Source organism: Arachis duranensis, chromosome 9 (genome assembly GCF_000817695.3).
Source record: "Arachis duranensis cultivar V14167 chromosome 9, aradu.V14167.gnm2.J7QH, whole genome shotgun sequence".
Taxonomy (NCBI): Eukaryota; Viridiplantae; Streptophyta; class Magnoliopsida; order Fabales; family Fabaceae; genus Arachis; species Arachis duranensis.
This window is the reverse complement of record NC_029780.3, coordinates 66,939,575-66,951,606: the sequence shown is the minus strand read 5'-3', so window position 1 is coordinate 66,951,606 and position 12,032 is coordinate 66,939,575. Positions and strand designations below refer to the sequence as shown.

At 34.2% G+C, this 12,032-nt stretch overlaps 1 protein-coding gene across 1 annotated transcript; it reads right to left on the bottom strand.

The window, feature by feature from the left end:
- Window positions 1–785: 785 nt before the first annotated feature.
- Window positions 786–11,630, bottom strand: LOC107465939 (putative lysine-specific demethylase JMJ16). The gene is made up of 13 exons (XM_016084922.3): window positions 11,368–11,630; window positions 9,951–10,026; window positions 9,497–9,862; window positions 9,305–9,376; window positions 8,862–8,939; window positions 8,216–8,728; window positions 7,885–8,109; window positions 7,231–7,392; window positions 6,599–6,967; window positions 4,061–5,486; window positions 3,874–3,977; window positions 1,656–1,853; window positions 786–1,389 (listed from the first exon to the last, which is right to left on the bottom strand). Exons 3-13 carry the CDS (start codon window positions 9,821–9,823, stop codon window positions 1,084–1,086), a joined length of 3,780 nt encoding a protein of 1,259 aa, XP_015940408.1. The 5' UTR covers window positions 9,824–9,862; window positions 9,951–10,026; window positions 11,368–11,630; the 3' UTR covers window positions 786–1,083.
- Window positions 11,631–12,032: the final 402 nt, after the last annotated feature.

Here is a 12,032-nt window from a genome sequence, read left to right as displayed (position 1 = left end):
GCGAAGAAGAAAGGGAAAAAGAAGGAGGAAGGAAAGAAGAAAAAGTTGTCAACGATCTACCTCTGCTTTCGCTTCCCCGTCAAAAATGTAAAAGGGATGATTTTAAAACTAAGTTAAATTTTAGGGACCATTTTGTATACAAAAAAAAGTTGGGAACGAAAAAAATTTTCGGCCTATACTTTAAGGACCAAAATCATACTTAACTCTTATTATAACTTGTACTTATTAAAACTCACTTTTAGTTTAACTTACCCTAACATAACTATTACAATTTCTAAAAAATTATCTTTTTAAACATTAACTTTAATAAGCTATTTTAAAAAATAGAAGTGTTACCAAGTTGAATTGTTATCAATTTAAAGATCGAACAATCAATTTAATTATCAAATTAAAACTAAGAGACCAGCTTGACAATTATCCCAAAAAGAGCACAATAATATAAATTTATCTTTTATATAGAAATAATTTTTTCGCCCCTTATAATGTAAAATTTAGGTTGGACTATTAACATTTTTCTGGGTTTACCTCCTGGATTTTATAATCAAAATGCTAAAAGTAGTCTACAGTATAGCTTAAACGAAAAAGAGTTACCTGACCCGAAAAAAAAAAGGGAAAATAAGTGTTCTCATAAAGAAAATTTATCGTTGGAGAAAGCAGTTTTAGTTAAAGAACCATTTTTCGAAAATAATCAAATCTAAACGTGCGGCTAATTGTCATATACGAATCAGAATCAGAATGAGAATGAATTATAAACGGCAGTAGCTCCACCTCTCAAATCTAACCGATAAGGCAAACAAATTCCAATAATTTTCAATTCCCGCTGCAATATAAAGTAAGCAAAATTTTTAAGGGAAACAAACAACCTTCCTTTTTTTTTCTCCCTTTTTCTTTTTCTCATTAATATTATTTTCTTTTTTCTCCTTTTTTTTCTCTCTGTAACCTCCATTCAGGTGGTGGAAAAATAAAACTAAACAGATTAAGGTTGCTTGGAAATGGCATGCAACCTGAGATGAGGAGCTACAATTTACATGTGAAAACAGGTTAGACTTATGAACAATTCCGCCCAAATAATGATTCAATCACCTAAGACGGTTGTGATTTGTGAATCTCTTCATTTAGAAGACGCGTGATTAGGTTCCGATCAGCCTCTGGCTTATCACTAAAAATGCTGTACAGTGAGTTCAATTCTTCAGCATTGGCCTTTCTAAATAAGCTCTGTAATGCTGCAACACCACCATTGAGCAAGTGCTGATTCACAAGAACCCCTTGACCATTTCCACCATTTGAATTGGTTTGGCGAGGTTGTGAAATCTGCCCTTGAGGCCGAGAGTATGGCCGAGAATCCCAGTATTCACTACAGACTCGACTTCTATCCAGTGCCTCAATAGCCTGGTCAAATACAGTTCATACCTTGAGAAAATCAAATGGGGCATTACAATGACCAATAATTTATATGAAACCAGAGTTTACATCAAGAAGAAATACTGTTGAATCAACTTATAAAAAAAATTAAAACATTTGCTGTTTGTATATACTTTAGGCGTTTGTTCATGAAGGGGGGACAAAACAAGAACTGCAGTATAGAACTTCCTTTCGGCTCAGGACTTATTCATAAGGACCACTTTGAATTATACAAGTCCAGATCAGTTAATTACCTGCACTATGGCTGGTGAAGAAAACCCAAACATTTCAAAGCCATCAAGGCTTCCGGGAGGCTGTAAAGGAGGAAGACCCTTCCTTCCCAGCTTATGTTGCTTTGCAATCTCTTGGTTCACTCTCTCTCTTACTAGTTCCCAGCATCTTGCAGCCGAAATGTGAACAAAGACCTCACTTGGACAATTTTCCAAGGAAACCTGGAAAGAAAAATCAAATTAGTTAATGCTTTCTCCCAGTTCCAAGAGTTTACAGACCAAATTGTCCAAATATATTTTAAATACAAAAGCAACTTAATTTTAGAGAGTTCTAAAATCGCAACCCTCAACATTGATTTGACCAAATCAGGAAATGCATTACTCAACCACTCCTTACAAAAGCTTTACAACAGATCAATAGATCACACATAGTTTGATTACATTTTCTTCACAATGGACTCTGGTCAAACAACACCCAGCTAAGAGGGCTTAGGCAATGAGAAGGAGAGTTGAAGTGCTGCCACCCAACCTTGTACCCTTGCTCTGGACCACATTGATCAAGAGCCTTACTAGTAGTACATGATTAGATTTTCCATTTCTTTTGTTATTATCTGAGCAATACTATCAAAGTTCAAAGATAAACCAAAAATCTCTCTCTAATACTTTTTTCTGCCTTGTAATGGGTAAAACTAAAGCACAATTCGTGCAAGAAAGAGACAATTCCAAGTGCAAAAGAAAATTTATATCAAAACAATCTATCTATCTATCTATTCTTAATATATAAAAGTAGATGCATAAGTTTACCCACATTACTTTTAAGATATCTTTCTCCTCCTACTAATGTCATATCAGCAACATCGCTTACTTGGCAAAATTTTAAAATCAACCACTCAATTTTTGCCAAATCAACTATTATTTCCAAATCAGCAAAAAAAAAAAAATATATAAATAATACAATAAATTTATAATTCCAATAATTAATTTATTAATTTCTATAAATAACTTATTAAATATAATAAACATCCATATTACAAATGTCATAATAATATTATTAATCATAATAAATTTTATTCCATACTATTTGAACTATTTGTATAAATCTCATCACTATTCCTTCAAATAACATCAAATTTAGCACAAGAAATTTATTTTCGAACTACACAATATCTCAAACTTACTCAATGGAGCATCAATTCATTTTTCAGTTAAATATATAATTATTAACAAAATACTAATAATTTTAAGAACATCGTGTTGAAAGTCACATTGTAGAAAAAACTATCAAGTAAGGTAAATAAAGAAATTACATAAATAAAGAGCCAAAAATTTGCTGCACTCATATCAACATTGGTTAGTAAATACAAAGGTACGATCTTTTTCAAAAAATTTTAAATCTATTGTTTTTCTTAGTTCAAAGAATTATATTTTGTATAATACATTAAATGAGACAAATACAACACAATCTTATTTTCTATAACCTATTATATTATAATATTTTAGGTGATTATTCGGTTAGCACAACTTCGAGTACAAAAATCTACATCAATCTACAAATGAAAAAAGTTCGCACAGCTGACTAATGGATATTTCATAACTAATAAGTCCATCAAAAATTAATTCATTTATTTAAATATTCAATTTAACAAATATAAAAAATCCTAAACAGGACTTATCAACGTGAAGTAATGGAGATACCAATCCAAGACAATGCCAACACAAATCTTCAGAGTAGAATGATTAGAAATCGAATAACTATCCAATAGAAAGTGCATACAACTCAACCATTCATAAAAAACATGTCTTCACAAGAATGTACGACAGAAAGAAGAAAGCAACAACTCTAACAACAACCAATAAAGAAAAAGGAGGACGAACGCCACATAAGAAGAATAAGTTCATCAACCAAAACAAATGCAAAAATCAAACTACCAAATAAAAATGTCGCTTTGTAGAACTCCAACATCCAAATCTTTTATACTATAAATTATTTTAAATAAAACACCTTTCAAATTTAACTTTAGTTTACACATATTTAATTTAATTCTACAAAACATAGCAATTTTTAATATTTTTTATATACTATCATTACCGCTCCGCGCATCGCGCGGGTCTCATTCTAGTTGAAGATGATTTCCAGACATGCAGAGAAAAGGAACATATTATTGCAAGCCAAAAAACTCCAATTAAAAAGAAGACAGTCAATTGCCTAAACTAGAGAATATATAAAACAAGGTGAAAGTACCATAAACAGAGGCCTGTCATGTCCAGCATCAAGAATTTCTGAAATGTAATAGCACATATTTGATGGGTCTAAGACATTTATGTATCTAACACGGCTTCTAAATCCTGCACCAAACACAAACTCACTCATTTAATCAAACCCTGCCACAGAGCTAAAATTCATTACAGACCAAATTATTTTTACATACCCTTTGGAAATATAGCCTGACTGCTGCACCATGCCTTTCCAGAAAGCACAACTCCAAATTCTAAAGGCTCAACGTTGCAGTTGATACGCCGGACAACCTTTGCAATACGAGGACCTTTCTGACGGTAATTGTTTAGACTGCATGTGTTTCCATTAACAGCTCTTACGCTCTCTGCTATACTAGAAGTGCTACACCCGCCAAGCTTTTCTTGAGTATCCTCATTCTTAACCTTGGTGATGACAGAATGTTGTGGATTTAGAGAACTCGGAGAACTTTCCTGGAAACGGTTGCTGACCTCTGCAGTTAAAGAATCAGGAATACTTCTAATTGATTCTGCAGCACTAAGACCAACTTGACAAGAAAGATCTATCAGGGTAGAAGCTATTGCTGGTTCCCTGTTTTCTTCGCATTCCTGTTTAACATGCAAAAGCTGAGTTGAATCAGAACCCTTATCTGCTTGGAGAAATGCAATAGCTTCCTTGTCACCCATAACGGCAGGATCTTTCATCCGGATGATCAACTTAGTATTTTCCATATTATTACATGAACTTGCTTTATCTATTTGAGAAAGCTCCTTCCGTCCATTGGTATCTGACTTCATTTCATCAACTTTATCTTCACTAGGATGTATAATACTACTGTTACGTCTGTGTAGTGAACTTTTCCCTCCTCCATGCTCAGCCTGAGCCACAGGAAGACATAGAACAAATGACAAATCTTCTTGAGATGTTTGGCAACCAAGGCGACTCAGCTTTATTCTGCAATTTGCAGATCCTTCTTTATTGACAAAAGTCTTACGGTTACCCATCTCATTTACAGGTTGTACATTATCAAGTGTCGAGCGTTCCTTCTTCTGACTCAAAGGAGACACAACTTCTACGGATTTCCTTTGTTGAGGGAAGCTCTGATCTTTGCCTTTTTCTGAATTTGATTGATCCACTATTGGGATATCCATTAATTGTGTGTCTTCAACAAATTCATTTGATTGATGCAAAGTCGCCTCTTTATGCACATTGACCTTGGGAGAATGAGACAAGTTTGATGACTGAAATCTCAATTCCTTGAGTACTTTTTCCTTGTCTGCTGAAATATAAGAAGTCAGTGCAAGCCCAAGATCTAATTTTGCCCATCTGTATACAGCACTTAGTTTTCCTTCCAATGCCTCAACAAGAATATTTAATTCACTGATATCATAGCGAAAGAGGAAGAATTTGGAATCCCAAGAGCATGAACAAAACTGCTTTGCATGATCCAAGCAAGCATATCTATCAGGGGAACATCGACAACCAGCTGCAGATAAGTGTAAGTCAAAAAAGCAAATGTTGCATTCCCTTTCACTTGTAGCATCAAAGTTACTCTCCATTTTTAATGCTTGTGACGAATTACATAGAAAATCCCTTCTGACTCGCTCCATCTCAACACGCGTCTAGGGAATAAAATACAAGGAAATCAGAATCAGATATCTCACAATTAATATTGAATAAAAAACAGTAACAGTGATCTGCCTTTATATAATTTAAATTCACAAAGCATAATCAAGACCAAGACTTTGAAACTGCAATTGACAGATAATATTTGCTCAGTCAAGATTTTCGCCGAAAATTGTCATAAACCATTTCTCCTAAAAGCTTAAGTTGTTAAATAAAGGCACATGAATGGTTCTAGATCTAACACGCCTCCTCACATAAAAGCCTCATTTTGGGCTTGAAGGATGGACAATGCCCATTTTTGTTTTGTGCTAAAATTCTATTTTTATTTAGAGAAATGAGGATAATAAGGATATAACTTAGACCTTTTTGTCATGAACCAATTTTCCTAAAAGGTTAAGCAATTAGGTAGAGGCACACATAAATATATCTAACAAAAATGAGAACCACAAATAAACAGAAAAGAGAACAAAAATCCCATTGTTGCAGCTACAATATTAGGAAGTAGTCTGTTAACACAGGGCAATCAACATGGCGGATTCAATTGGAGATGGTGGAATAGAGAAATGACACCGAAATTATATAATAAAATGTCATGATGGTCAATAGAAAGCCATTGGGCATTAAGTTTACTCCAACTCCATTTATGGTATTGATGTTCATGACGTAGGTAAAATTATTCAAACCCTAAATCTCAAATATGGTGCTAGACATAAATTAAAGTCTTCCAGATAATTGCTCTCAAAAATATACACCATTCATAGGTTCCAGCTTAACACCTTGGGCTTTTAAGAGAATGCAGCATTTATGTTCAATTCTCAACGTAGCATTTTAATATTTAAGCTTTAAATTTATAGTCTCCCTACAGTTAACTAAAATATAATACAGAAGACGGCGATATAAAAACAGAAGGATGGACAGACCAAAAGAAATCCAGAGCACTGTAATCATGAACACTAGAATCATTATGAGGAAAATCCCAATATGCATTGTGTGGAGCTCAGCTCGCATCAAACAATTTACCCTTCCCTTTATTAATAATTGCATCATAAGTTGGCACAAATTCATAAATATCATCTCCTCATACTGCATCATATGAAGATGAACTAACCTTGAGTGCATTTGCTAGAAGACCATCCTTTCCACAGACATCTTTCCATCGTAGGTTATCAGAAGTATTCCTTTTTAGCAAATTAAGCTCCCACTGGGCTCTTACAGCTTCCCTTGCAGCCCCCAGTAATAGCTTATCGTGGGATATAGAAGTCTTGCGCCGCTGCTCCTTATACAGATCTATAGCAATATGCCCATGGGGCAGCCAGTCAACTGGAGCCACATTAACAGCCTCTGCACAGTTGAAGCCACAATTGAAGCCAGAGTGATAGGCTCGAGGAAATGTCAGAACAAATTCTCCCGGGTTTTGAACACACCTATAAACTGGCACTCCCAAAGACTTAAGGATGGAAGGAGAAAGCTGAGTGACCTGAAAGCAAAAGTTAGAAGTTCAGGTACTAAAACATCCAGCATAGCCTAACTGCTCAGGAATAAAAAAATGGACCCAAAGCAAATCGAGGTTAACAAATGGAAGATCAAATTTCACCTCCACTTAATGATAATATATGAACCACTATATTCTTGCTGAACAAGGGAAAGGAACAGCATGTGAATCAAGAGACAAATATACAATCCTCATTGACAGACATCCTAACCAAATGACACTTGTGCAGAGGTGGAAAAACTTCTCACCAGCTTATGAAGCAAGTCAGGTTGTTCTTCAAATAGTTCTGGTAAATGCTTCCTCATGGCCTCTTCCAATTTGCAAGCATCTTTGCCAGGGACACCATACCACATTTTTGGAGCACCCCAATGCATATAATTCAAGGAATACAAATGGTGGTCTTCCACATGCTGTACCCAAATTCCCAAAATCAAACAGAAAAGATTAAGCAGGAGAAACAACAGTAGATGCTACTAGTAATCTTTTTCAAGATAACACGCGCACACAAACACATACATACATGCACATAGGAGACACAACTTCAACACTGCAAATAGCTATAATGTAGTTATTTACCAAATTGGGGCGAAAGAAGCCCGTTATATGATACCCCATTTCCCCTTATTCTCACATATGCACACACCCGAAAACATCCCTTCTCTGTTCCATCGACGAAGGCATACTAAGAACAGCTTCTAATTAAACACATATGGATATGGACAAGCATAAGCTCGTATAAACAGCCACCAATGCACAACATGCTAACATAAATAAAAAATATAGTATAATAATAAAGAATATGTAATTATGAGTTATAACATTTATAAGCATGAATTGTAAAGTACTCATGTAATACTATCTAATGCAGCAATGCTAGAGAATGAGAAAAATGCTGTCCTTACCCAACAAAAGGAGGAAAAGCACATTCCTATGTACAACCATGGCACTAGAACACCAGATATATCACTGCTTTCATAACAGAGCAAGGATCCAGGTAACCTCGCAAAGTTATTTAAATTCCAGCCAGACTTTATATAATCTTCATGTGACGTGGAACCAACATTACTAGAATTTCTAGGAAAACCACTCCCAAAAACCCCTGTTTCCAGATCAGCTCCATAAAGCACCTACAAGCATATCAAAAGGAAAAGTAAGGAATAGAGCATGTAAAGAACACAATGAATAGGTAACAACTTCATTAGGTAGAAAATTTCTGACAATTAGGAAACTGACCTCAATTTCTTCAGTAGGACTCTCAACCATCCGCCAATATTCACCCTCAATGTTTTCCACAGAAGGCTCAACGGTGCTGTTTAAATTTGTTGTATTGGTTCCCAAATGAGACACATTCTCATTTTCTCTGAAGTATTTATCCTTGAAATCATCGGCATATCTCTGAAATGTTTCCAAGGTAAATTGTGGACCAGGTTCAAACCCAAAACTTTCAGCTTCACAAAGTCCCATGTCCAGTCCTCCAACAGTGCCATTTTCCATTCCCATTCTTGTGACCCTTCTCCTTTTCCTTTTCATATTGCTTTGAAACCTTGAAATCTTTCTCACTGATTCACGATTCTGAAGTTTATCAATCCTCTGAACACGGGTAGCAAATTTAGAACCCTCCCATATACTTTTTTCCTTGAGAGGACAAGGGGGTTTCCAAGAAGAAGGGGGAACAATGCGACAAATTCCATATGGTTCAGCACTGGAGCGAATGCTCGATATATATTTTAAAGTATCTTGAAACTCCTGTAAAAAGGTTACAAACAGCTCAGCAATCTAATTTAGTAATTTTACAATAAAGCTAAGTTTTAGGAAACAAAACAATAACAGGAAACAGGGAGAGAAGTGAATTCAACTGTGCCACAGAACAGACTCAGACCTCTTCTGTGGGGTAGAAAACAGGAGCATCCTCAAGCTTTGGCCTACGAGCATCTTCTGGTCGCCATCTTGCAACAACCTGTTAGAAGTTTGAGTTACCAATTACTCATGCAAAAATATATTTTAGGATGAGCTTCTTCTGCTATGTTACAATTAGGTTACCAAAAAGTTTTCAGGTTAGCTCCTTTGGTTGTAATTACAATTATCACTTGTGATCATGGTAAACTACGCCAATTTTTTATTGACATATTCAATAAGAGAATATCCAATTCATAAAACATGGTAATACACATATCAGTAATAATAATAATAACACTGATATAAAAGAGAAGAGAAGAGAGAATAGGTTAGGGTATATTTATATTTCTTAATTTATTAATTAATGAACAAAATAATAAATAACGCCAAGAGCAGCATAGCATGTATCTGTCTTGCAAATACAACCTTCTGGCAATTACTGCAATCTGGACATCCACGGATAACTCCCCGGGGAAGACAAGGTCTTGAGGAGAAATTCTGCAATAACATTAATACATGAGATGCAAACCAGAAGTACAATTGAAATTTAGGATCTGATATATAGTATATTAATAACGAGCAGACCCAAAAATAAAAATGAACCAACAAAAGACTAACTTGATCAAGCCGCTCACAATCAGAGTCTTCCTCATAACTATTCTCATATTGTCCATAATTAATCCAAGGTCTGCGTCTCAGCGTCCTAGGAACTTTTGCAGTATCACTAACATGAATATTGGTAACCACCTGTGTCGAATGTGATTCAGATGCACTTGTGGATACTGAAGAACTGGTAATATTTTTATCATTTTGTTTCTCATTGTCTTCTACCCTTTTCAGCGAGAAAGATGTATATGACTCAAAACCAGGTGGTACTGAAGGAAACTCATCATTATCTTCTTTAACACATATTCTCATGAGTTCAGTCCCCATCAGTAACCTCATGCAAAAGACAACAGAAATAATGCCTCTGATTTGTCAACCCTGTTTGAATTAACGAGTCAGATATAGTCGTAATTTTCAATTGGAAAAACAATAAAATGATCTTCTATATTGATTTTCTGAAACTTACTTTGATAATAAAGAGTTCTTAAGACCACAAAAATGCAGAATCTGTTGGTTTGCCGCACTTCCACCACATACTACAGCTAGAGATCAAATCAACAAAAGCTAATTCAATGGCTTACACTCCAGTAACTTAAGAAATTGTAGGAACGGACCAATCATTAGATATCACAGTAAAGAATCAAAGAATAAGCTCAGATAAGGGAACACATCTACATGCAACACAGTATCTCAATTTCTTAGTTTTTCTATTTAGTCCATAAACCATAAAAATGTTTAGGACTTAAATCATAGTTATTTTCAATTACATTTGCCTTCATCAAGCAGAATGGCAGATCAGAGAGTAAAGGTAACTTCAAAGAGTTCTTGTAATCCTGCAGTCTCCTAGTCCTATTTTAAGCATAGTTCTTCAATTGTAAATAAATCTGTCAATAAACAACAATATCAGAAAGAAGGATTACAATAACTTGTTGAAGTTACCTTTACTCTCGGATCTGCCATTTTGTTGGATGAAAGCAAATTGTGCCTTCTTGATGATAACTATGATTTAAGTGTTCTTGTTATCCTGCTTTCTGATATTGTTGTTTAGTTAAATAAATTAATTCACAATTGAAGAACCTAATAGGACTAGGAGATTGCGCCATCCAATGTATGTGAGAACCGACCCATTAAGTAGATTCATACTATCAATCAGATAAAAAAAAAAAATATGCTCAAGTTAGGTTGTGATCTTAATCTTTCTTTTAAGTTAATGAAATATCCAAGGTTGTGAAAGTTCATATACTAAGGCAGCAAAATACTTCATTCTGCCCATACTTCATCTCAAACATAAAAGTTCGATAATGAATGATCACATCAGAACCATACAACAAGCAGGTCATGTTTCACAGCTTATTTTCAGCTGCTAATTAGATATAAAAGGTGTCATTATCATGTAAAACAAATTTAGAAATAAAATTTCTCAATGACAAAACCTAGCAAGTAAATAGACGTCTTGACGGTTTGAGTTTGACCACACTAAGTTCATCAATATCCACTAATAAATAGTTTCAGAAAACAATGATGGCTTCAACACTCATAAATCCCAGGTTCATCACATTTCTCAGCCAGATCAATACATAAAAATTTTAAATAACTCAGAAAATCACTGATAGGATCTCAACGATAACCTAAAAGATAGATTTCCAGAAGCTTAGCTATCATTCTCCACAATAATGTAAATGTACCAAGCAAAGTCAAAAAAATAATCACAGAGAATCACTACATCTGCATGATTAGGAATTGTTCAGTGCACACAACCAACAAGATTATCATAACAATCAATAATTAACCATGATCAAAATAAATCTTAGCCAATTTTACCATAATCACGCAAAATTTACAGTTACTAGCTGAAAACCTAGCAAGGAACAAAAAGTCCATACCCTAATCGGGAAATCTCTGATGAATTGAGATGTTCTAGTTGCAAAAAAAAGGCAGATACAAGTTGATTTAATTGGAGATTAGGTTAACAAGTTCACAGAAAAATATTTGAGGTGTTCTATAGATGGAAGCTGTTGGAAGCGATTGTGTTAGAAAATTGAAGAGAAAACCGAATAAAATAGAAACCCTAAGCGGATGAAAAGGGGGAAAAAGACGAGAGAGGAAGCAACAATACTTGGACAAATCTGTATCCTTTTCAGATTATTATTAATTTACTTGATGTTTATTTATGTATAGACCGTTTTCTTTTTTTAACAGAATGTTATAATATACTACTATATAAGAATAAGAATGTGGATAAATTAAATTTTGAATTTTATTTCAGAAAATAATGTATAATTTTTCATTATTTATTTTATAAATAAGATAAAAAAATATAAAAAAGAAATTATTGAAAGATAAAAGATCATATTTTACATAAAATTCAAAATTTTTAAGATTCAAATTCACTGTATAAATCACGGACACTTTGTTAATTTGTCATATTTTCATGTAGGATACATTTCGAACACGACACACATTCATACTCATTCAATACACGAATCTTTTGAATCCAATCGTATTTTAATAAAAAATAAAATATTTTTTTCGAACACACTTAAATACA

Bases quoted from the DNA above. Each gene is read 5' to 3' on its own strand.
- LOC107465939 (XM_016084922.3), bottom strand. From the start codon at position 9,823: ATGAGGTTACTGATGGGGACTGAACTCATGAGAATATGTGTTAAAGAA. The intron at 8,940-9,304 runs GTTGTATTTGCA...AACTTCTAACAG, and splicing joins ATTGCAGTAATTGCCAGAAG to GTTGTTGCAAGATGGCGACC. The intron at 5,487-6,598 runs GTTAGTTCATCT...TTTATTCCCTAG, and splicing joins TTCTAGCAAATGCACTCAAG to ACGCGTGTTGAGATGGAGCG.